A 26,195-nucleotide genomic window follows, 5' to 3' on the forward strand; every position below is an offset into this window, starting at 1 on the left:
GTTTACTTTTGGTTTCAACTTGAACATTAATGATTTTTGTTTTTCCAGACTATTACAGAAAAACATAAACTAAATGTTCCTGAGACGATGACTGAGGTTCTTGATGTTTCTGATGAAGAGGGTAAGACTTCTATTCAATCTTCTATGACACCTGCCGTGTTCTTACACAAGGGCAAATCACCCTTTTTTTCAGAGACCAAGCTGGTTATGTGGATGACAGAATCTTAACATTTAAAGTCACTTTTTCACCTTTGTTTCAATACATTTACTTTTGCCATGGCAGCGGGGGCCGGGGGCAGTTCTGATTAGTATATTTGTTTCTGGTATTATTTCTTTTTCCTAGCATTATAATTAATGGCTATTAAATAATATGACTGGAAAAGGGGAAAAACTGGAAACTGGCCATGTGTTAAAATAGCTATATAATAACACAATTGTTATTAAAATATGTTTGAATTATGTTAAAAAAAATCTTTTTTTATTCAAATGCCTTTAAGTAAAGACTTTAAAGTATACTCCATCAATGAGTGTTCTTCAATTGAGAAATCTCTGTATTCTGGTTGGTTCATATGTACAGAATATATTTTAAGCCCAGAGGAAAAGAGCCTTATAGAAGGTTTAAAAATAGTACAGCAGGAAGTAGTATAAATTCCACAGAAGAATGTATTATTTAAGTCAGAAAATATCCCCCCTATAATTTTAGAGTTGATGAAAAATGATCTCAGGCAATGGCTTCCTAAGTCCTGGGAAGCCTGCTTTCCAAAAAGGAGCAGTGGGGACTGCCTGGAGTGGGTGTGTGACATTGGGCTAGAGCTGGAGATGGGCCAGCTGGAGGGTGTCCAGCTCCCTATCTCTACTTCAACTAGAGTAGCTGACTTTTCTTCATTTTGTATTTTGAACTTCCATGTAATATTCCACTTGGGTAAAAAAATGTGCTACTAAAAAGTCATGAAAGCAGCATATAAAATTTGCAAGCATTTCTTTATGAGAAGATAGAAAAAAGAAAGAAAAAAAATCACGCAACCAAGTTTCAATAGTTCAGCTATTGGTCCAATGAACATGATTGAAAAATTACCACCATATATGTACATGAAAATGTATGTTTGAAAAATTATTGCTATTAAGAATGGCACTAGGTTTAATACTCATTGCTTTTATACAGAGAAATATTAAAGATGTTTCTTTAGGTTCTTCAAGATAAAATCATAAGAAGACTTTACATTGAGATGTCCTTATTTAGAACCAACTTGTTGAATCACCTATTGGTAGTATAAATTGAGTTTTCTCAGCTTTTATAAAAATTTATGACAAGAATGAACAAATGTTGGATCAATGTAGTATTTTGAGTAAATTCAAAGGTATTCCCAAGGCCAGCAGTTCCAAATATTTAGTATAATTTTGTGTTCTATCTTAATACTTGCCTACTAGTTCTCAGCATTCCTATATGCATATCATATTTTGTTTTGTGGGATCATCTTTATTATCTTTACTTGTATGTTGAACAGCTCTTAAACAGTTTGGTGACCACTTTATTGATGGGGAGGCACTTAGTGATTCAGGTACCCTTAGAGGATATTTTTGGAGTGAAAGCTTTTCTTTGCTTTTGATTTTTCTTAACTGGGTAGAACAACTTGTTTAAATCTGTGTGCCTAATACTAATTTGTTTCTTTTGAAATAGCATGTGTAATATGAGTGGAATTGTATATGTGTGCATTTGAGTGTGTGGATTTTATTAACTTAGAAGCCTAAAGTCATGAATTGTTTGTACTGTTAATGATTTTGCAACTATTATTGAGAACTGCTAACATAATTATATAATCTAATGAACATTATATAAATATTTTTCCACAACTAATATCTTTTCTTAGAATATAAATTTAGAGAAAAGTAATTCTTTTGTTAGTTGACATTGAGCTAGTGTGAACATGACAATAACTGAGTTAGACCACTTGAAATGAATGCAGTTTATGTCACCCCCTTGGTTGATAATATATTTTAGGTGTGATTAAAAATATATTAATAGTTATGTGATTTTTAATATAGCTAAGAATAGGAATAAAGTAACATTTAAAAATTATTTAGGGTGAATTTGGCATATAAGGAAAAATGAATAATGTAAGATATTTTATCTAGTAAGAGGTTTCCAAAGTACACGTGGTACCACTTTAAGCAACTCTATTACATGAAAATTTAAATTTATAAATCAGATAAATTGAATAGTGATTATTTAATTTAAAAATAGCCCTTTATTTACAAAATAATTGCTGGAGAATTCCATTAGTTAATACATTTGAAGTATTTAATATTGAGTTATAAATGAAATTTATAAAAAATAGCCTCTCAGATCTGCCTATTGCATTAAATGAGGTAAGTTATAACATTCTGTACTTTCATTATTAAAAATGTTATATATTAAATATTACTGGTGATAAGAACTCTTGGTTTGTGAAGAATATTGGTGAATGGCCAAGATTATCTTTTGTGGCAAGAGAAGTCCATTTTTAGAAATAGCCAAAACTTAATGATATTTCTTTCCCAGAGGAAAATTCAAGTTGAATAATTTTCAATGTAAAGGATCTATTTGAGTATTGATAAGTAACTTTTTCATGGAAAGAATTAGTGTGAAGGAAATTAGCTGGTTGACATTGCCAATGCCAACACTTTAATGTTTTGTGAGGTTAATATGTTTTTATGAAACCTGCTATCATCCACGTGGACACAATGCAGCCACATGTATTTGAAAATTATTAGCTAATCCCTGTTTTCTCTACAGTCTATTGTTTTATTAGTACTAATAGTGTATCGATACCCAAAAAGAGTATTCAAACTCTTGCCATTAAGAATGGCACTATGTTTAATACTAATAGCTTTTAAGGAGAAATATTAAGGATGTTTCTTTAGGTTCTTCAAGATAAAATCATAAGGTAAGACTTTACATTGAGATGTCCTTACATTGAGATATCCTATCAGGCTAATTTGCTGTATACACATTAAAGTAATCCATAATATCCACTCATGAATCTAATTAACAAATAATGAATATGATGTTATTGTGTTTCGGAAAGCTCTACAACTGATGCCACAGTGGTCAAAGGTGAGCATGAGGCACGCCTTTAGGAAGCCTATATGGAGAAATAATGTATATATTAAAAGAAGTATAATGTAAGGCACTATGTTGTCAGTTTTTCATATCCACTTGGGGAGATCAGGAGCTAGATATACCTAACACAGTCTCATGAACGTGCTAAGAGATGAGAGATTAATAACAGGCGCATAGATTTTAGGGATTAGATAAGGAACAGTATGGGAAAGTCCTGAGATAGGAAAGTACAAGAGAGAGACACAGAGTGGCAGAATCCTCCAGTCATTCGGTCTGCTGATGCCAGGCTCAGTGGTGGACTGTTTGAATTATTAACTGAAAAGTCTGGGAAACACGATACCTTATAGATTTCAATTAATGATGAAAACATTTAAGACTGTTTTTACAAAGATTTAACTAGCATTGGTACATAGAAAAAGTTTATTGAGAAGAACCTGGAAGGAAGCAGAAATCTAAGAAAAGAGAAGCATTTACTAAATCTCTATAATGCTAGGTACATGTCTCATTTAATCCTTATACCATCCCTGTGACACAGGCTGTGGACATCGTTCCACATATATATATATATTTTCAGTTAAGGAAAGGCTTATTTTTGGAGAACGAGGCCTAGAGACATTAAGTAGTTTGTTCAATAGCACGCAGCTATTAAGTGGTGGGTGTGGAATCAAAACCTAGTATGAAAACTATTGTAATAGCACAGCCATGATATAAATAACATCCTTATGGAGGAATATGGCAGCGAAATGCAAGGAAAAGACAGAAATGGGAATTCAGTCTAACAGAATTATAGCATCCAGATTTAACCAAAGATGTGAAGGTAATCGTCTAAGTCTTTGTAGGATCGTGAGTTGATCCCTGTCTTCACTGACTCGGCTTCCCAGCCATAAATGATGAGGTGGGGCTCAGAGATTGTGGCATCTGTATAACCAAAATGCCCATAGAAATGTGACTCATGTATGCCTTATTCTTATGGATTCATGAGTGGGTGGCTTGTGCATATATCTCTGCTAGTACTCTGGAATGACGTATACTAGTAATCAAGAGAACTCCAGACTGGCTGAATGTTGGGATGAAATATAGAGGCGCCTTCTCCTTTGAAACACTCGCTTCTGTTTTGAACACTTAACACTTAGTGGGGCTCTTTGTCTCAGGTTTTAGCCCTTTTTCCGTGTCTCAGCAGGAATAATGCTTGCTTGAGAGGGAGTGGGTTCCATAACGTTTCAGAGAATCTCCTTGTCAGCATCATGAGGGGTTGTCAGGAAGGGGAGCCATTCCACCTTTTTTTTTTTTTTTTTTTTTTTTGAGACGGAGTCTCGCTCTGTTGCCCAGGCTGGAGTGCAGTGGTGTGATCTTAGCTCACTGCAACCTCCATCTCCCGGGTTCTCCTGCCTTTAGCTCCCAGAGTAGCTGTGACTACAGGTGTATGCCACCATGCTAATTTTTGTATTTTTAGTAGAGACTGGTTTTCATCATTTTGGCCAGGCTGCTCTCGAACTCCTGACCTCAGGGAATCCACCTTACTTGGCCTCCCAAAGTGCTGGGATTACAGGCGTGAGCCACCACGCCCGGCCGCCGTTCCACTTTAAGTTATTCCCATGCTATGGTCACCCGTGTCCTACAGGGGTTAAATATACCACTCACTATCACTGAGGAATCTTGTGTTTTCTGGGTATCAAAACATCAATTGTACATAAAAAGCCTGCAGTACACTGATGCTTTACGGTTAGTAGAAAACAGTTTTCACAAAATTGTTTGGAAACATTGGACAATAAAACAAGAAAAAGCCAAGTCATAAACCTGGGAATCATCATTCTATTAAGTGAGTAAATAGGTAACAACCGGAAGGAAGTTATTCCAAGTATAGGAAATAATAAAGAAATTCATTTTAGGTTTGTTCTATAATGTAAAAACTAAAGGTTGCTTTTGGTTTGGTTTTGTTTTCACATTGAATAAGTAAGTTGAAAAAAAGAAAGTATATAATGATTCTCTTAAAGCTGTCTGAGTTGTACAAAATTCTTTCCAAGTCTAATGGCACTCTATTCAAACAAATAAGAGCTAAAGCTTTTAATCTGAATATTATTTTAAATCATCTTTTCTCCCCCCTTGGCTTGGGCAAGGAAGTAGTCGTGCTATTTGCTCATGTAGGGAATTTTCAAAGAGAAGCACGTTGACAAGGGGAGAGGTAAAGAAGATGAGTTCTGCTGTGGACATGCTAAATCTGAGATGCTTATAGAAAATTTAGGTGGAGAAGTCCAGAAGGCAATTGAAATATAGATGCAAAATTCATGAGAGAGGTCTGGGACCAATACAGATCTGTGTATTGTTAGTGGACCTCTAAGTCCGTGTGATAATATGTGAAATAAGAAGAAAGGGCAGATGGAAAATATCAACATTTAAGAGAAGTAGAGACAGGGAAGAAAGACTCAAAAATATAGGGGGAAGACCAGGAGAGATTTGTGTCAGAGAAATTAAGGAGAATAGTTTTACAAAGAAGAAATCACTTCTCAGCCACTGATTAATTGCTGAAATTAGCAAGCATCTGCTTGATAAGTTTGATTGTTAACAAACAGGAGTCAGAGTGTGAAATAAAGAAGGTCTAAGAGTTTGGGAAAGAAGCTACCATATTTCAGAGATGGCAGAAATATGGATGTTTTATCCATGGAAGGGTAAAGACCTCCATAGAATCTGTAATAGAGGACAGAAGGTTGAAGATGAAGGGCCTAGCAGAAAAGGTATCTAGGAAGACGGGAGGGGATGAGGCTTTGGAGGCAGGGATGGGCCAGCTTTACACTAGCAGAAATCTTCTCACCCACCAAGGGAAGCAAGAATATGACTGTTATTTCAGGGGCTCATTAAATACATTTAAAGCTTTGATTTGTATGCAGAATTTTCCAGTTATAGACCAACCTGGGTAATTTTTTTCAAAGTGATTTTTCACATTCTGTTAATTTCTACTTGCTTTCACTTTCCATCTTTCACTGCTGGTATGTATTACTGAATAGCATGATTTATATACAACTAACTGTCTTCGAGAGAAATTTTATATAGCACTGACAAGATTAGTCCCCAGAGAGGTGGCTTTCCAACTAATGCCAACACTGGGATAGGATTTAGACACTGCTTTCAGCATTTAGGGACTTTGCTTCTTTGGGTCATTTCTCTCTGAGACATAATCAAGACATTGACTATATACCTAGGGCCACCACAGGTGTATATGAAAATGCTAAAAATTCACTTTAAGTAGCACTGAACCTAGCAGCAGCCTTAGGCAGATAGCATCATAACAAAACCATCGAAGTGCACAAAATAAGGGAGAATGTAAAGGACATTCACTTATGAACTCAGCGTAATCAGAGGTGGTTTTTTTGTTTGTTTGTTTGCTTGTTTGTTTTTTGTTTTTTTGAGACAGGGTCTTACTCTGTTGCCCAGGGTGTAGTGCAGTGGTGCGATCATGGCTCACTGTAGCCTCCACTTCCTGGGCTCAAGCGATTCTCCCACTTCAGCCTCCCAAGTAGCTGGGAATACAGGTGCATGACACTATGACCTACTAATTTTTAAAAAATTTTTAGTAGAGATGAGGTCCAGGTGTTGCTCAGGCTGGTTTCAAACTTCTGAGCTCAAGCAATCCTCCTGCCTCAGCCTCCCAAAGTGCTGGGATTACAGATGTGAACCACTGTACCTGGCCAATCAGAGGTTTTAAACTTTTGTCTTGTCACCAGAGTCATAAAATTTTGATATATTTGATTAAAAATATACTCTTCAAATGTCTTTCTATTTTCTAATAATATTCTATTCACACAAGAGAGGAAGGCTGGGTTCCTGTGGTTGATTTGCATGTTCTACCTGATCAAATGCTGTGTCTTTCTCCTTCAGATGTAGAGTCATTCCAGCCAGACTCTTCTTTTATCTTTACCTTTCTCACCTTTTCTTTCTTCACCCTTATAAACCTTCCTCACCCTACCAAGGTGTAACAAGAGGGAAAGATAAATGGGAGAAATAAGAAAATTTGAAATGTAGTACCCATTTTATTAAGGAGTTTTGTGGATTTTTAAGGACCAAGAAGTTAAAGCTTATTTTGAGTTGTATTTATTCCCTGTGACCATCTTGGCTGCTGAGAGACAGCAGTGAGAACTGGCAAATTAGGAGAAGCAAGATGAAATGAAAAAGCAAACAGACTCTGAGGAGGGACAGGATGCTCGAACCTGAGTAGTATTCAGAATTTGGTGCTGGAATTTTGGGGAGTAGGGGTGGGGTAGAAGACTGGGGGAAAGAAAGAGTATATAAGCAGACTTTTTTTTTTTGAGATGAGTCTCACTCTGTCACCCAGGCTGGAGTGCAGTGGTGCAATCTCGGCTCACTGCAACCTTCACCTCCTGGGTTCAAGCAATTCTCCTGCCTCAGCCTCCCAAGTAGCTGGGACTACAGGCATGTGCCACCACGCCCAGCTAATTTTTGTATTTTTAGTAGAGACAGGGTTTCACTATATTGGTCAGGCTGGTCTTGAACTCCTGACCTCAGGTGATCCACCTGCCTCAGCCTCCCAAAGGGTTGGGATTACAGGCGTGAGCCACTGCAGCCAGCCAACTTTTGGTTTTTAAATAATCTTTTTGGCTTTTTGCAAGGGATCCATAATATGCAGCTTGCACTGTGCTTGTATTATGTGACAGATTCTGTATTAAACCATCCCCTTCACCTTTTCATGAGTAAGAATAGATGTAGTCTCCTGAAATGTTAATAAAACTCATATTTTTTTCTGAAAGTAATGTAGGCTTAATCCTAAAGCAGACTATGCCTATGTTTTGATAAATCTATAATTAGAATTCATCTTAGAAGTTTTTTCTCCTAGAAGTAAACAACAAGGGATATCCAAACTTAATATTAAAAGAATTAAAATTCAAGTGATTAGTTCTTCTTGGTAAGTACTAAGAAAATGAATCAAATGTTGTTTCTCTAAGTTTTAGCACTGTATAGTTGTTTGCTGGTGTTCTGTGTTCTAGTGTGCAGTGCAGTTTCATCAAAGTCAAGGTAATGATGTTGATGCATTTCACAATCATGACCATATGTTGTAGTTGATATTACATTCAACAAATAATCCTGCTTCTTCCTCTGATTGTTTCAAGGTGATGACACAATGACTGGTGATGGGGGAGAATACCTTAGGCCTGAGGACCTAAAAGAACTGGGTGATGACTCACTACCCAGCAGTCAGTTCCTGGATGGTATGAATTACCTGCGATACAGCTTGGAGGGAGGACGATCTGACAGGTATGTCATAAAACTTATAATTGATGTCAGCCAGAAGTATCTGCAACATATTTTTTATGATGATGATAAAAATGTAGACGCAATTATTGAGCATTTAATAGGTACCTTATTAATCTCAGCAGTTAGCATGTTATGTTTTTCCATTGTCTAACAACTTTAAGATATGCCCATTTTAAAGAACAGAAAACTGAGGCCTAGAAAGATCAAATAACTTGGTAAAATCAAACAACTAGTAAGAAGCAAAACCATCATAAATAAGAGTTCTCATCATTTAAATGTGGCGTTTTTCATCACTGGCCACTTTTTCCTCAAATTAAAAGGACAATTTTGCCTTATAGACATTCTTACTGAGCAGCATCACAGACACTTTGGATACTCTTCTGCCCCCACTTTTTTGTTAGTAACATAATTTCTGTGAATAAAGTATGTTGTGAGGCTGAATTAAAAAGAAATACATTCAGAACAAAACTGCCTGGAACTGACTTTTTCATGAAAAAGAATCCGAACAGAATCCCACGAGAGCCTGGATACAAGAAACAATCGGAGCAAAATCTGAGGGAGCCCAGTGTTAATAGACAAATCTGGGAGGTTTATATAATATTCTGAGATATACGATCAGTGCTACTTTTTGTTATTATTAACTAGTACAACTGGCACTTGTTATTTTTGTATGCAAGTTAGGTAATGACATTCTGTGGTTCCTCATTGAAAGTATGACTGATAAGTTAGGCCATGAATATGGATGTCATAGCTGGGTGCAGTGGCATGTACCTGTAGTCTCAGCTACTTGGGAGGCTGAGTTGGAGGATCCCTTGAGCCCCAGAATTCAAGTCCAGCCTGGGCAACATAGCAAGACACTGTCTCTTGAGACAAAAAAAAAAAAAAAGGAAGTTTGTCCACGTAGTGTAATGTGTTCTGCTAATCAATAATCTCAGGTTTATAGTTTTAAAGTTGGCACTATTGCAAGCTATTTTATGAATATCCAGCATAGAGTCTAAGAAATAAATACCTTAAAGTCTAAGTGAATAATTAGCAAAAACAAACTTTTCTTGGGCTTTTTCCTTGAGCACCAATGCTCCCTTCCACTATCTTTTTTTTTTCTTTAGCAAGATAGGCTTGCTAACTTCATAGTCTAATGGGATGGGAGAGGGCATAAGCTAGTGGTACACATAGAGTGCCACTGAAGCCCTGAGGCTCTAGCTTCCTGGAGCAGATGAAACCAAACTGAGACCAAATAATAAGTAACAATGGTGAGGAAAAGTGGGGAGGGCATTTGAAGCCTTAACAAGGTCTTGAGCAAAGGCTCGCAGGGTGTATGAGAAAAAAGGGAATGCAGTGTTGCTGGAGTGTAAGTGTGGAGGATGGGAATTATATTTGCATAGCAGGTGGATCCTTCTGCCAGTGAGAAAGAGGATGAATTTTAAAGGAGAGTTTCAAAGGGCTAAACCTGGAGATTGCAGCCACTCTGAGAAGCAATTGTTCGTGTATTAACTGCAGGTGTCGTGAGAGGACTAGCACTCTAACCTTGGTGATAGTCATGGAGAGAATTTCAGAAATAAAAAATTTGAGAGTTTTTTGAGACATGTGTAGGAGGCAAAACTAGTCAGATTTCATGATGAATTTCATGAGTTAGGTGAGGAAGGGGAAGGAGATTAAATTGAGTCCTTGGCTTCAATAACTTAGATAAAGGGTGCTCCCAGAAGGAGGAGCCCCTCTGGAGTTCCATAAGCTGTCTTGATACATTGGTAGATTTGGACCTTATGCTCTGAGATTCTTAAAAGATTTCAAATTTGAATAAAGTGTAATGTTCATGGCATTGCACAAATTGATGATAATCTATGAACAGTCTTATTACTGTCAACCATAAAGCTTCTATTTTTTGCATGGTCTCCCTTATTAAGAATAAGTACTTGATTTGATCTGTTTTTCTTCTTTCAAAGTACTTAGGTTGAGGAAGAATTTAGAATAATGCTTTCTGTAAAACAGGATGGATGGCTTGAATGCTCCTGCTTAAATTCAATACTTTTTAGCACATAAGGTCAGGGGACATGAAACAAACAAGACATACTGTGTTCTCCAGGTCTCCTCTTGCATTTCTAGATCACTAGATGTATTCACCATTTCCAAAATAGAATGACAGGCAGCATCTCATTTTCATGGTCTTCTTTTATTTTTAATTTTGCTTAGGCAATTTAATATAAGTTACCTTTTCTCAGTGACCATTTTTTCCTTTGCATTATTTCTTTATTTGAATTGCTTTCACTAGCACCATGCCCAGGTAGGTATTAACAGAGCATGGAAACAAGCCCTTCCTAGATTTATCTACATTTCCCTGCTCACTGCTCAACCTGCGTGTGTGTGTTGCCGGGGCGGGGGGTGGGGGGGAGTGGTGGGGGAGTGGGGGGGGGGGTGCTTATATTCTAGAATTATGGATTTATTCTAAAATAAATATTTATATGTATTAAACTGAATAACTAGCTGAGCTAGAAGAGGTGAATATATTATTAAAATGTAAATCTGTGACATGACCCAGGTATTGCTTTGTTTCAACAATCACAGCTGCACCTGTGGTTGATAACACATTAGCATGGCTTTCCCCAAACAACACCAATTAGCCTATGTGTAGTTGGAGAAGATAGAAAAAATATTCTGATGCCTAAAATATGCATAGATATGGAAGAATACAAATACATACAATTTAATGTACATTAAATACAAATACAACCAAGTTATGATTAGTTGGATTTTGCATCTGTTTTATTTTATTGTAGCTTACAAATTAAAAATGCTTTCCAAATTCAATGTAAAATACTAAATAATAAATAACCACAGAAGCTTCTTCATGTCTTAAAGCAAATTTATTGAAAATTGTGGATTTCTACTCGTTAAGTTTGCCACTCCATTAATTGAATGTTTAATAAATATTACAGTTTACCAAGATAGTAATTATTATACTTTTCAATAAAATTACTTTCATACCACCTATTATGTGTCCGTAAAGCAGTTGTACCATAGTAAAATAAAAAGTATAAACTAAGACCATAACAAAACCCCTAGTACATCCCCTAGATGAACAGCAAGTAAAACTTTACACTTCTATGGCTATGTTATTATACATTTATTAACTGAATAGCAGAACCATTGACTTCATGAAAAATTGGCAACTGTATTGGAAAATATTTAAACTTGTTTTTAATGTCTTAAGTCAGAGTGAACAATTTCTGATCCAAGGGCTTAAATTATTCCAGACCTTTGTCATGCTGGTTATATTATTTTAGTGAGAATAATTCTTTAGTTATTATTTTAGAGGGAATATTCTTTTAGAGCGAATAACTTCTCTGGTGTTGGAATAGTCCATCTTTATTTCATTTAAGTAGATTATACGACATCATTTTTTAAAAAGCAGTTAGAAATGATACACATTGATTAAACAACCAATTAGCATTTCAGAAGGCAGTAAGTAAGTAGAGGAGGCTAGAATACAACCCATAGAAAGGTAGAGACACTCCTATATATGTTTTTGACTTACTCATTGTTGCTCCCTCTCTCTGTGCAACTTTTCTCACTCTCTGTGTACATATCCTAATATCTTTCTCTCTCTAATCAATTTTTTGTGATTATATATCACTTTGTCTCCTTCTTTCTCTTCTTATCCCTCTGTATTTCTTTCCTGTTGGGGTTTTAGGAAAGACAAAAAACACCAACACCTCTCTATTCCTCTCAGTACAAAACCAATTGAGAGATAGACTCAGGTATCAACTAAATGGATATCAAAATTTCACTTGTATGACTGATAAACTGATTGCAAAGTGCGACTTTACTTTCATAGCCCAATGGGCTCTTTAATACCACATTCCTGAAACAGACAGACTTGTCTACTTAGCCATAGTCACTCCTTGAGAGTGGCAATTGAGACCTGATTGATTCTTTCAAAGTTTAGACCTTTGCAATCTGGCAGCCACATCACAAAGTTTTATTTGAGGTACCATTATTTACCATTCAGTTTGTTCTCATTCAAGCTAAATTTTCATTTTCCCTTTGAGACTGGTGTTTCTGCTATTCCAGAAGACGGTTGAGCCCATAGACCAGCTGTATTAGAAACAGAAGAGGTTGGCTCCTCTATTATTTTCCCTTCCTTAGCCAAATTCAAAACAAAATAAAGGTGAATAGAATTTAAGAGTTGCTGATCTAGCCCGGGCATAGTGGCTCACGCCTGTAATCCCAGCACTTTGGGAGGCCAAGGTGGGCGGATCACGAGGTCAGGAGATCGAGACCATCCTGGCTAACACGGTGAAACCCTGTCTCTACTAAAAATACAAAAAAATTAGCCAGGCGTGGTGGCAGGCGCCTGTAGTCCCAGCTACTCGGGAGGCTGAGGCAGGAGAATGGTGAACCTGGGAGGCGGAGCTTGCAGTGGGCCACCATCGCGCCACTGCACTCCAGCCTGGGCGACAGAGCGAGACTCCGTCTCAAAAAAAAAAAAAAAAAAAGATTTGCTGATCTCGTGCCACCTGGTACAAAACACATCCAAGTGGATCTTAGCTATCTTTGTGATTTACAGCAGGAAAACAAATTATCCATTCCACCAGCTGAGACAAGCTTTTGCTGAGATTAACCCTTTTCCCAATAATCTAATCCCCTATCAAAAGCTAAATGTAAAACCATCTGTAATATAAGTAGCCTCCAATTGCTGGAGCTAAAACTCTTGTTGATGAAATTACTAAGGCTCTGTCAAGAGCCTCAGTCTTCTCCAAGAGACTACATAACATAAAATAGTTAATTCTCAGGTTATATTTAGATTTTGTTTTATTGTAAACACAGATTTATGTATGTGTAAACGCAAGGATCAGACAATCAACTCTTTTTGTTCATGTCATTTACCCTTTAAGACTTTTTTTTGGAATATACCTGCATGTAAAATAAGAAGGAGAAGGTCCTGGATTACTATGAATTACCTACAAAGTGATGATTTCCTCAAAGACAATTGATGCGGGCTATGTTGACACCTCATAGATATGATAGTACATGGCTTACAAAATTAAATATACTTGCAAAATGAAGATAGTTTCTACTAATAAATATGCTAATTTAACATTTAGTCCATAATTCTACAGTGCTTCACTGGCCAAACACCTACTAGCTAAAAGTAAATGAAAGTTTGCTTCTATAAATATTGTGAAAGCTTGCATATCTCTTTTTTTTCCCTTATGGGCTTTGGGCTAATATTTTGAACACAGATCTTTAATACTTGAGCTACAGTGTATAAAATATAGCTTATTTAAGATACCAATCTGTCATTTGATTTTACAAATTGATTTAAAAGGAATGAGATTGCATCTATGCAAATGTCAAGTTTTACCTATTACATTTGAGTGTGTAATTTAGAACTTTGAAATTCAGATTTTTCAAAAATGTAATGCATGGTTTATCAAGGCCTAAATCCCATTTTGAAGCCAAACCTCATTTTTGGTCAGTGGCCATTGGCAATTTGTCTTTGTGCTGGCAGGTGTGTCTGTGTTCTGGGCTGGAGCTTAGAAACAGTTTCTTGTGCTCATACATCTCATCACCACGGCAACCAACACTCTGGTGCTTCAGTCACCACACACAGGACATGCAAAGGGGACAGTGCTCTCGTTTGAAATAATAGCATTGTTGGAGTCACTAGAGACAAACAAGAGGAACTCCACTTCCGCAGGAAGTATGCATCTGGCCACAGTTCATTTCACTCTGTACCTTCCAGGGGAATGCACCAACATTCAGTCATTCACAGTTTAGAGAGGAGGAGAAAGAGGCATAGAGAGAGAATGGAAAATAATAAGCGAAAATGAAACTGGGCTTTCATTTTGTTCTTCTCTCTGAGGGCCATCTACTTTCCTCCTTATATTTTTCTTAGTTGCAGAGAGATTAACATTTAACACAGATTTAAGCAATCTATCCTGGAATTATTTCCTGAGTGAATTTCTTGTACTGGCAGTAATAAACTACAGTTGCTGGTTTCAAACATTTCTGGGAAGAAAATGAATCAGATTAGGAGTATCAAATTTTAACTTCTGGATTCCCTTGTGCTCTTGCCATTGAGCGGTAGGAACCTGTCAAAGGATGTGTTAGTTCAGCTGTTGGACAAAAAGGTAGGACAACACAGAGACTTGTGTCCCCCTGGAAGTTGTGCTGTTAGCTAATAGCACGCTTTTTTCACTTTCCTGCTCGGCTCATCATTTTGTCATCCCAACCCTGCTACCGCTGTTGGTATATGCCATGGCCTCCTGCCAACCTACCAGCCTTCGATCCTTCAGTTCCGACAGGTCTCACACTCTGAGCCATGCCTCCTACCTGAGGGACAGTGCTGTGATGGATGACTCAGTTGTGATTCCCAGTCACCAGGTATGTGACATTTTGCCTTCATGTCTTTGCTTTCTGGAGAGCTTTGTAACATTATTGGATGCTAGAAATGTCCTGAGAAAGTTTTTAATCCCCCCCAAATCATTCCCAATTCAGTTGAGAAGCTAGGATAAGAGATTTGAGGGTTTTCCTAAAACATGAAAAATGTTCACTAGATTTTTTCAATGAGCAGTGTTTTTCTGAAAAAGCATACTGCTTATTTCTTCAGCTATACTGAATTCTTCTGTGGAGATTATATATGAACATTATATTTTTCAAATAAAACCTCCATTAAAGGAAAAAGTGAAGTAGGATGCATTTAAGGTATAAGATGAATGGTACAGGTTAAGTTATATCTTTCAATATTTAAAATTGTTAGCTATGAGAAAGGCTTAAAGTTTATTCTGGAATATTTTAATTTTAGTTATGATTTTATCACTTTTGGTGGATTGGGTATAGGGAAATAGATGGATACCTACTGTCTTCAAAGACAATTACACGAATGTAATCTTATATAATCTATTTAAATAATGCAGTTTAAAAGAGAATGAATTTTAAAAGATTCATTGTAAATACATTGGTTTTATATTTTAAGTGTAAGTTTTTCTAGGTTATACCACTTTCCAGTGATGCCACTTTTTATATTTTGTTATATTTTACTTTAATTGAAGCAAAGTGTGTTTATTCAATCCAGTGTTCTTTGTGTTTAGGTGTCAACTCTAGCCAAGGAGGCAGAAAGGAATTCTTATCGCCTAAGCTGGGGCACTGAGAACTTAGACAACGTGGCTCTTTCTTCTAGTCCTATTCATTCAGGGTGAGTAAATCAATATTATGTATCCTGATCAAGAGGTAAAAAGAGATGGGAGTGAAAATAACAGCTTTGTCTAGTAGCTTTAGCTGGTGGCTAGCTTTACAGTGGAGGTGCCCTTTGTTTAAACTTGTAAATAACATTGCTTTATCCAACATGGACTCTATATCTACACCAACAAACCAGCAAAAAAGATTGAATTCAGCATTAAAAAAACTGACTATTGTTTTAAAACAACTAGTAGAATTGCGTCAAACAGCTTGCTACCTAACTGGAATATACTAGTGGCCTTCCTACTATTCACGTACTGTCTTTAAGACATCCTAAAAAGAGGGGCTGAATCATTTGATTTCTAGAAAGTTTCTATTTATTAGGATTAGCTGATTGGTTCAATGAAATAAATGCCTTTCTCAGATGCTAATGCATTTAAAATAATGTTACAGAAGCTTGAATCACACAAATATATAGAGGAGTTTATATATTGTTTGAAGTAGGGATATAAACAAAAAGGGAATTTGAACGCAATCAGTCAGGTTCTCAGTTATCTTTTTAAAGTCATTCAGAGAGTATACACACCACTGTTGAAGCAATGCTGCCTGTTTTTATTAACTCATTAAAAAATAGGAGTTTGAGTCATACTTTCAAACATACTTAAAGTTGTTCTTAAGGTGTTCAGTTATGTGGAATATAAATTCTTTAAGGAGTTTTAAATTGTAACACTCTTCCAAGTTCTTCCTGACATATTAGTAGTTTGCAATAATATAGTAATGTCATAATTATATATAAAATTTCTATTTTTTATTTAATTATTTTTAAAGCCCTATTTATATGCTATATATCAAAATGCAATATTTTGATTTTAATTATTGTCCCCAAATCCTTATCCATAAATCCCAGAACTATTCGGAAAAGTAGATCCTTTCTTATTTTTATTATTCTAAAATGTTCTTTATTCAGGAAAGAGTTCCAACATATTTTAGTTAAAAATTTTAGACTTCTTCAACTAATCTTATACTAAGTAAAGGTTCATACAATAACATAAGTTATATAGTTATTGAAAACAATCCTAATACTTTTTTCCTTGTTAAATAAGTAGAGGCTAGTTCCTGATGCAAGAGTTATTCATGAGAATAAAAAACAAATTACACTTCATTCAAATTTACTTGCTTTTTTAAAAAAAGAAAGCTATAAATTACTAAAAAGATACAACATTGCATTCTGCTAATGAACTTCTTCACAGTGGTAAGAAGGAAAAAGACCTGGATGTAGAGTATTGTAGGATCATAGATAAGAATCTAGAAATCATAATGAGGTGTTTAAAGGTCATATGCAGCCTACAAAGTGATGAGATGGTTTTAGGTAAAATGTAATTGACTAATAATAACTGAATTTACACAAGAATCTGTGCATGCCAATACTTCAGTTTTCAAAATAAATCATTTATATTTTGAAAAAGGAACTTTTAAAAGAAGTTCTTTCATTACTGAAGAGCAGTAAAATAGCCTAAGTACCTCAATTACACCCCAATTATGTACAACTAGATACACCTATAAGTAATTATGGTGCACTACTTATGATGAACCAACAGCATCCAGTAGTTAAAGATGAATTATGTGTTAAGATAAAGATCTTTAAATTCATAGTCTTTAATAAAACAGTTTTCCTATGAATCTCAAGCATTTAATACTGACTCTGGATAATTCTTAACTTTTGCTGTGCATTAGAATCACTTAGGAGCTTTAAAAAATACTAGTGCTGGCCAGGCGCAGTGGCTCACGCCTATAATCCCAGCACTCTGGGAGGCCGAGGTGGACGGATCATGAGGTCAGGGGTTTGAGACCAGCCTGAACAACATGGCGAAACCTCATCTCTACTAAAAATACAAAAATTAGCCGGGCATGGTGGTGCACACCTGTAATCCCAGCTACTCAGGAGGGTGAGGCAGAAGAATCACTTGAACCTGGGAGGTGGTGGTTACAGTGAGCCTAGACTGCACCACTGCTCTCCAGCCTGGGTGACAGAGTGAGACTCCATCTCCAAAACAAAACAAAACAAAACAAAACTGGTGCCCAGGCCTCAACCCAGACCAATTATTTGGAGGCCTGGCATTGATACTGTCTACAAGCGCCAATAGTACAGTTGTTTTATATATAAACTGTTAGGAAAAACTTTGCTTAATAAGACTTTTGTTATTAGAGAGACCTAGTTAATTAAGGTATACCTAGTTCTCTCAAATGTTCTTTATTTCTTCCATTCACTTATGTATTCATTCTTCACACATTTGTGTAATTCTATAAAGTACCTGACATTGTGCCAGGTACTAAGAAAAAAGCTAAGTAACATCTAGCCTCTGCCTTTAGAAACACACTATATGTTGTTATTTAAAGTTAGAAAACACTTAATCTGTAAAGAGAGAGAAACATCGTGGTTAATAGTGTGCTTGGGAGTCAGACCTGTCAGAATTAAATCCTGACACTGACACTCGTATGTGACATCAGGCACAGTTATATAAAAATCTCTGAGTTTCAGTTTCCATATCTATAAGATGAGTGTTATATTATTGATCCCATAGGGGAGCTTTAATAGCTAAATACTTTTTAAATAATTAGCACTTTGCCTGGAAATAATAAGTGCTCAATAGATTATAGCTATTAGTATTTGTACAGTCCCCATACACATGTTCCAGATCTTTCACAAATTGCAAATCCATTAAGCAAAATGTATTATGACTCCTCTAAATGGCAGCGTCAATGTGGTTCAATTCACAATAGTAACGTTTGACTTACTGTTATTTTTATTCAGGCAAATTATTCTCTATTAGTGTCTCTAGTGTTTCAGCAAACACAATGCATTTGATGACTCTAACGGAATGAGTTATTACTATTGAAAACTCAATGATTCTCAGTTTCCTGGTATTTGAAAGCTACCATGATATTAATGTATATGAGTAACACTCATCATACCATGTCATGTAGCAAGATTTTTTTGTAATTTTATTCATTATACACCAGGTTCCTAAATAGTAGTTTTTATTTATTTTTTTGAAGAACTTAGTTTTTCTTTAATTAATTGGATGGATTCTTAAGCCACTTCAAGATCTACCCAAAATGTAAGGAAAAAAAAAGGAGACAAAGTCTTACTCTGTCACCCAGGCTGGAGTGTGGTGGCACAATCTCGGCTCACTGCAACCTCCACCTCCCAGGTTCAAGTGATTCTCCTGCCTCAGCCTCCCGAGTAGCTGGTACTACAGGTGTGCACCACCATGCCCAGCTAATTTTTTGTATTTTTGGTAGAGACAGGGTTCGCCACATTAGCCAGGCTGGTCTGGAATACCTGACCTCAGGTGATTCACCTGCCTCGGCCTCCCAAACTGTTGGGTTCATAGGCGTGAACCACTGTGCCCAGCCAAAAAACAGATATTTTGATAGAGGTGATAATAAAGTTAGTTTTTTATGCACATGCCACTGATTTGTACATATAATGTTCTCTTAAATTTAATAAAGGGATTTTACATTAATAGAAGACATCGTTTCTACCAATAAGCAGTATTGGTGATTTTATTTTACCTCTATTTTATGTTTCCAGTGACTAATGTTCATAACTAGAGAACAATAGGTATCAGCGATTAAAAAATCAGTATCAGTATTAAAAAATCTGTTCTGCTCAATACACACAGCAAATACCTGGCAAAAGAAAGACTAATATTTGCTGTTTATTTTAAAGTGTTGTCTTCAGATTCACAATGACTCTAATCAACAGTTATTTCTAGTATCCTAGTCATGATCATAACAACATAATCTTGGGCAAGAATTTTAATTTTACAATTCTTCTTCATTTCATATGTGCATAAGGAATTAGAAGATGTAAGACACAACTCTTAGCAGTAACTAGCTTTGTAAGTCTTCTTAAATATTGTTATTAAAGGTCTTTAGTTTTTGTAGTGTTTTAATTACAGTCAAATGCCAACAATTAAATGTCAATTCATTAATATGTCCTACACAGTCATACATTAACTGGAGGTCTGTAAGGTTGTCTTTTAAAGAACTTCTTTTCATAAAAACATGTTGAAGGCAATTTTGTTGTTTACCTAAAATTTCTCCAAAAATAAAGTCTATTTTAAAAATCATCTTGAAGATATTCTCTCAAATAATGGGATATTTGAAATGCAAGGAAGTCAAGGCTCTCACATGACAATATTAATGTTTATCTAATATGTACGGCAGTTAAGTTAGTTATTCATGTATTTCACAAGAGCCTAGGGTTTTTTTTAGATACATGAAGGTAAATTCTTTTAGATGAGGAAAGTTTTTTCATAATAAGTAGCAAAACAAGTGTTTAGTAAGGTTGGATTTCTGGTCCATTAAGCATGTATACTTTTGTGTGTCATTAGGGTTGAAAACACAAGAGAATCTTGTGAAAGCTTATGGAGGGTTTTACGGAAGAGCAGACTCATAGGTAGAAGAGGAGTGAAAGGTAGAACTATAATGTGGGATTAGACATTATGACCACTGAGGAAGACAGCAATCTCTAAAGCAGGAAATGAAGTATTGACAAAAGCACCAAGACTTTGTTTGCATAGCTTTTTTTTGCTATACTCTAGTAGGTAATTGATATGACCTACCCTGCTTTATAGTTTATGCTACTGTTTGTTGTTGATCTATACTTTAAATTGTGCCTTTTCTTTTTGCATTTCTTCTGTGATAGCCCAAAAAGTTATTATCATTATTTTTAAAGTATTAAATGTGTAAAACAAAAACCTTTGCGTCAAAACTGTGTCCATCAAATCAAAGACTTTATGTTTTTCATCATAATAACCCTTGATGTTTCTGTAGCTTCTTGGACACTCAGACTTTGTTAAACGCCCTCACAAGCCAATGTTGACCAAGGTTAAAAACCCATATCCAGTGATTTTGTAACATCCCCAGTTCTCTAAACTGGGAGTTGCCACAAAGCCCCCATACCTTGCTCTTCTTGACCTATATCTCATTTGGATTTCCATTTGTTTTCAATGAATAAGGTATTGGTGTATAAATAATAAGTCACTTCTGAGTTCCTTCCTTATATTTCACTTTATCCATTCCTTCTCTGTGCTAAAGTATCTATTCTGTTGCAGCCGTGCCTCTCCATGTCTTGAACGTGACAACAGCAGGTGAACTACTGCATAATTCTTTCTCTGAACATGTTGCCTATTCCTCTCCCCCTTTCGCCATCTCCTTCTGCATATTCCTTGCCTCAGGATGCTTTAGTGTGAAGATACCTAGCCAAAGAGATAGAAAGATTGATGTTCTCCAAATTGTGGCTATTGCTGAATTCCCCTTTCTCTGTGATGAAGAGAAAGTGGTATTTTTAATTTCAGTGGAAATAAAGTGGGGCTGTTCCAGTCTTACTGTGGACTGCCTGTCTTGGTCATGGGTCTCCACATCTCCAGCTTCTTTTGTGAGAAAAAGTGCTACATAGAGATGAAAAATGTTGTTCCCTACAATTATGCAAATTGGTCAAGCTATTTTAGGGTTTTATTAAAGGTTATGATTTTAAGTGGCACTTAGCAGAGAGTTTTTTGTTGTTCTGGGTTTTATTTTAAATACCATATTCTAGGTGAGGCAAAGGCTGAAAGTGTATTAATAGTGCATTTCCTTGCTAGTACTGCTATAAATGCAACCTTTTGATATTTTAGAAATTGTACTGTAGCATGACTAGTCAGTGTTCTAAAAATACCCATTATTCTGTTATTTATTTAAAGTTATTTTTAAAGGTTCCTATTAGACTGCTAATTATAGTATTTTTATTATACAGCCATCCATTATGGTACTACAAATTATCAGTCTACAAAAAAGACAGTTTTGTATTTTTATTTTTGAAAACTTTTATATACATCCTTATACTTTTTCTCAAATGCACACTATTGTCTTTCCATACATGAACACAGTGGCTGATAAATAATTGTTTGGTGATTTTAAAAAAATTGAACCACTTTTTTCAAAGCCATATCCAAGCAATTTTTAAGTTTATAGAATTTGGAGAATTAGGAAGGAATTAAGGGAATTACAGAGGAGAAAGAGCTCATGCTATGGTTTTTCTCACAGTACCTCAGAAATAGGATTTAATCTGAGGCCCTCTTGCTATGTATATGAGGATCACTGAAGCACTCTGATGATTTTTTTCCTGTTCTTTCAACTAACTCTGAATGCTGCAATTTCCTCCCCATTCCCATCCCATGGTCCTCAAAGAATTAAAAATAAAACTAAAGGAATAGTAACTTTGGGGGTGGAGGATGTAGTCCTCAAATGACTGGATCATGGTTTTCTGCTGCCTCCTCTGAAGCATGTACTGTTTAGCTAATCAAATTGTGTATTTGTAGGCAAGTCATCTGCATAATAATGGTTGCTTTTGCTTTTATTCTTTTTAAATTGTGATAACATTGTATCTCACAATTTAGAAAACTTCAACAAGAGTTTCTACTTTGCATGATTGCTGAATTTCATTTGGAGAGTAAGAGATGCAATTAAAGCTGAGTGTTACATGATATTTTTTGTATGTACAGTCTTAAGTCAATGTTTAGTGCAGTGTGTGTACACATTTTCTGCAAAACAGCTGTTTTAACCATAAAGCAAAAATGATATATATTTCCTGAAGTAATAGCAGTTTATTTTCCAATTAAGAATTCTTTCAGAGCATCTGAAATGAAAGGTTTAAGTAGGTTTCCTAACCTAGTTAACAGTAAACTGTGCATATAATTTTAATACTGGAAGGCAACTTAGAGTCTATTTAGTATAAGTCTCCCATTTTATGGATAAGAAAACTGAAATCTAAAGATGTTAAGTGACTTACCTGAGGTTATGACATTAATTCAAGATAGAGATATAACTAGACCCAGCGAAGAGCATGGTACTTGCTGCATTCTCCTGTGCTGTGTGATAATAGTATTTTTATATCTTATTTAAGTAAACTTCATAAACTAATAAAAACTTCATCATCATATTAAACTACTTAGCATAGTTCCAGGTTCATTGTAGGTACTCAATAAAGGTTAGTTTCTCCATTTATTTTTCAAGTGGTATATTGTATTGTGTTTAAGATATTTAAAATATGTAAAATCCCATAAGTGTAGAGAAAGGAAAATGATGGGAACAAGCATTTATTGAATTCTGTATGCTTTACCCACACAAGACTTCTCACTGTAACCTTAAGTGGTAACAGGATTATTTTTCATTGCCAGGTGAGGTTTCAATCTTAAAGATCATAGATGACAGGCAGAGCCATCAATCCATATTACCGCCTCCTCTAAACATATTTAATTATATGTTTTTACTTAAGTTATTTTCATCTCCAAATGTTTATGGGGATTATCTTGTCCCATTTTTAATCTCCTGCAAACATGAGAAAAATCATATTGATTCAGTCAACTCCAGTATGTGAACGACTCATCTCGCGACTCACACCTTCTAACCTTTCTCATTTCCCTGTGGTACATAAAAGTACGTTTGCTTACAATTTGTTTTATGCTTATTTGCAGTTGTTTTTTACGTGGTAGAATACCTGTCTCCTAACTCTACTACCTGTCCAAATAGTGGCACTTTTGGGTATTCTGATATTTTTAATGAAAATGCTCAGATGCTTACCCAATTTTATATTATCAACTGTTAGGATTTACTGATAAGCATACCTGTTGTCAATAGACTTTTCATCAGCACCTAGCTATAAACTTGAGTTATTTTTCCTATTCCTTCTTATTTAAAGAAAAGACTTCTTTTATTATGCAATTCTGTAAATTCAGCATTTTTATCAGTTGTTTGGCAATTCCATTATTTGAGTCTAATTTGTTTAGAGTATTTTCTTGCTAGATTTTATAAACAGTTTTACTCATTTTGACTATTAATATTTAGCTTTTTTATATCTTCCAATATTTTTATTTCTTTCTTGACATCTTTCTGTTTTACTTTCTTCTCTCTCTTCTCTTTCTCTTCTAAAGAAAATTTCCTCACTACAACCTGGTGGGTTTTTTTGGTTTGTGTTTCTTCCTTTAGTTACTTGATAAAAACACGAAGGCTTGTTTTCTTTAAAAATTTAATTTAGGCTAGGCACAGTGGCTCATACCTGTAATCCCAGCACTTTGGAACTCCAAGGCAGGAGGATTGCTTGAGCCTAGGAGTTCAAAACCAGCCTGAGCAACATAGGGAGACCCCATCTCTGAAGACAAACAAACAAACATTAGCCAGGTGCAATGATGCTGCCTGTATTCCCAGCTACTTGGGAGGCTAACATGGGAGGATCGCTTGAGCCCCGAAGGTCAAGGTTACGGTGTGCTATGATAGCACCACTACACTCCAGCCTGGGTAATAGAGTAAGACCCTCTCTCAAGGAAAAAAAAAATTGTTTTTTCTCTGAATTATGCATACTGGCACCTGAATTTTTCCGATTTGCTTTGGATTTTTGTGCAATACTTAAATATTACTTTCCAGGTTTACAATGACACAGAGATACTTATAGGTAAATTTATCTGCTTGCAGCTTCAGGCTTTAAGTGCTATTATTTTGATTTTCCCATCTTTGGTCTTTCTTCATATAATTTTAACTTCTATTAAAATGGTTTATTTTGTTAAATTCAAACTTCTGGTTTTTGCTTACTCTCATTTTCTACTAGTCCTCTATCAAAGGAAATCAATTTATTAGGTCTCTCTATATATATTAGAGCAGGAATAAGCCTGTAGGAGAATATTTAACATTCAGGATAGTTGTTCCCAACTGCTTTCCTATGTCTGAATATAGTGATTCGAATGAATTCTGACTGCTCTGATTGTCCAGAGACTAAAGAATTAAATTTCCTCCTATGTTAGCCTTAGACATAAATATATACAGCTCCTCACGTCTTGCCCTTTTCACTAGGTTGTACATTCGCTTATTCAACAGTTATTTATTGACTGCCTGCTAAGTGCTCCATCCACACTGTGCCAGGCTCTAGAGGACACAGGAAGAAATATGGAGAACATGTTCACTGTTATTATGGCACTTTTATGGCTCCTATGTGTGGACTTAGTCATTTCTCAGTGACCAGGAAAGTAAGCAGTTCCAAGTAATGATGAAACCATCATGTGACATCTGGGGCTTACACCATGAACTTTGTGGCAGCAGCTGCTATGTCTTTACTTTCTGTATCCTCAGTTCTTAGCAGGGCACTTGACACTTAATAGGAAGGTAACAAATGTTGCATTGAAAGGAGCATAGAAACGGAACTATAGAGCAAGTGAGAACAAAAAGAGAGTTTCAAGAGACACAGTCAGTGACACAATCAGGGCAAGTAATCTAACCTGTAGTTACTTAAACATTGTTACAGTCAGGAACTTAGCTACTTCAATTCACTCTTTAGAGAATGGGCCACCAGAAGATACTCTACATGTTCTTCCATCGAGGCTCCATGTTATATAGGCCATAAGCCATCACTGGAATAAATGTAGTGGAGAGGTTATAGCACACAACATGAGCGTGGAAACTTACTAAATGCCTTCAAAGGTATAAATGGTACTGAGGATTGATAACATTAAGCAGATGTATTATAATTCCTTACTAGTTTGAGTTCCTGTCTGTGCACCAATGGAGGCAGCAACCAAAAGATGAAAAAAAAAACAAAGGAAATATTAATCTTAATTATCAGTGAGTCAAAAATATTGCAATGAATTTGGAAGTAGCACTAGTTGAAACTTGTCACTTTTTGCTACTTTTTTACAAAAACCAACCTAAGTATCCTACTCAAATAAGAACAATAAAATGGAAAGGAAAACTTTACATCTGTCTAGAAGTGTTACCAGTATTTTCATTCTTTTGAGCAACAAATAGTTCATTTAAAAGTCAAATAAAAAAAGAAAATTTTAAAGAATTCATACTGGAAGACTAGTAATAAGAAAAGTGGCAAATATTTTCTCATTATGTTTTGGTAAAGACCAGAAACATCAACACTTCAGTACTGAACTGTTGATTGTACTTCCCAGTTTTTACTCCTTCCTGAAAACTTTAAGCGGGCTAGGTATGAATGGAAGGTCTAGCCTGGCCCCTGCATGTGGGAAGGCCTGTGCTGCCTCTTGTGGTCTCATCCTGCATGACGTGCTTCAGACAGGCACTCTGGGCTCCTTCGCACCCATTTTTATTACTAGCAACAGGATTTCTGTTTAATAGCATGTTTAATGATTTCTGTGTTCCGCTTTGAAGAAGATGCTAAGATATTTTTCTTCATTTATCTAAAAATAACATAAATGTTTTGTGTTTATATCCCATAACTTACTTTGATAAAATACCTTTCAAATGTTTTAAATGTCATGGAGGCAATATCTAGGTGGGACAAATCCAGTTGGTTCTGTGCTGAGCAGATTATAAGCAGAGACATGATACACCTGTATGTTGCTTTCCTCTTCCCATTTTGGTGTAAAGATCTTGCAAATGCAATGAAAATTTGAAAAGACACTAATGTAATTTGTGAAAGAGAGTACACACAGTTTGTATGTCTTTGTATACGTATACACAACACTTAGATTGCTGTGTTGTTTAATTTTTGCTCCTCGACACAGTAAGTGCCTGGGAGACTTTAATGAGTGTTAATACCAACCAAATGACAAGCATTCAAATTAACCTGGATCAGGATCTGCTAAGACCATCC

General features: G+C 35.7%; 1 protein-coding gene across 50 annotated transcripts in view; it reads left to right on the forward strand.

The window, feature by feature from the left end:
- ANK2 (ankyrin 2) overlaps positions 1 to 26,195 on the forward strand; it is a 678,765-nt gene that overhangs the window by 598,459 nt on the left and 54,111 nt on the right. For 35 of the 50 annotated variants that reach the window (XM_063705469.1, XM_063705472.1, XM_063705471.1 and 32 more), the window contains 4 exons: positions 49 to 121; positions 8,221 to 8,365; positions 14,644 to 14,746; positions 15,454 to 15,557. In XM_063705469.1, the coding sequence (XP_063561539.1) occupies positions 49 to 121; positions 8,221 to 8,365; positions 14,644 to 14,746; positions 15,454 to 15,557 (425 nt within the window). Of the gene's footprint in view, positions 1 to 48; positions 122 to 8,220; positions 8,366 to 14,643; positions 14,747 to 15,453; positions 15,558 to 20,664; positions 20,701 to 26,195 lie in introns of all 50 variants that reach the window. The other 15 variants (XM_055385211.2, XM_055385215.2, XM_063705467.1 and 12 more) reach the window with 1 other exon arrangement.

This window comes from Gorilla gorilla, chromosome 3 (genome assembly GCF_029281585.2).
Source record: "Gorilla gorilla gorilla isolate KB3781 chromosome 3, NHGRI_mGorGor1-v2.1_pri, whole genome shotgun sequence".
Classification (NCBI taxonomy): domain Eukaryota; kingdom Metazoa; phylum Chordata; class Mammalia; order Primates; family Hominidae; genus Gorilla; species Gorilla gorilla.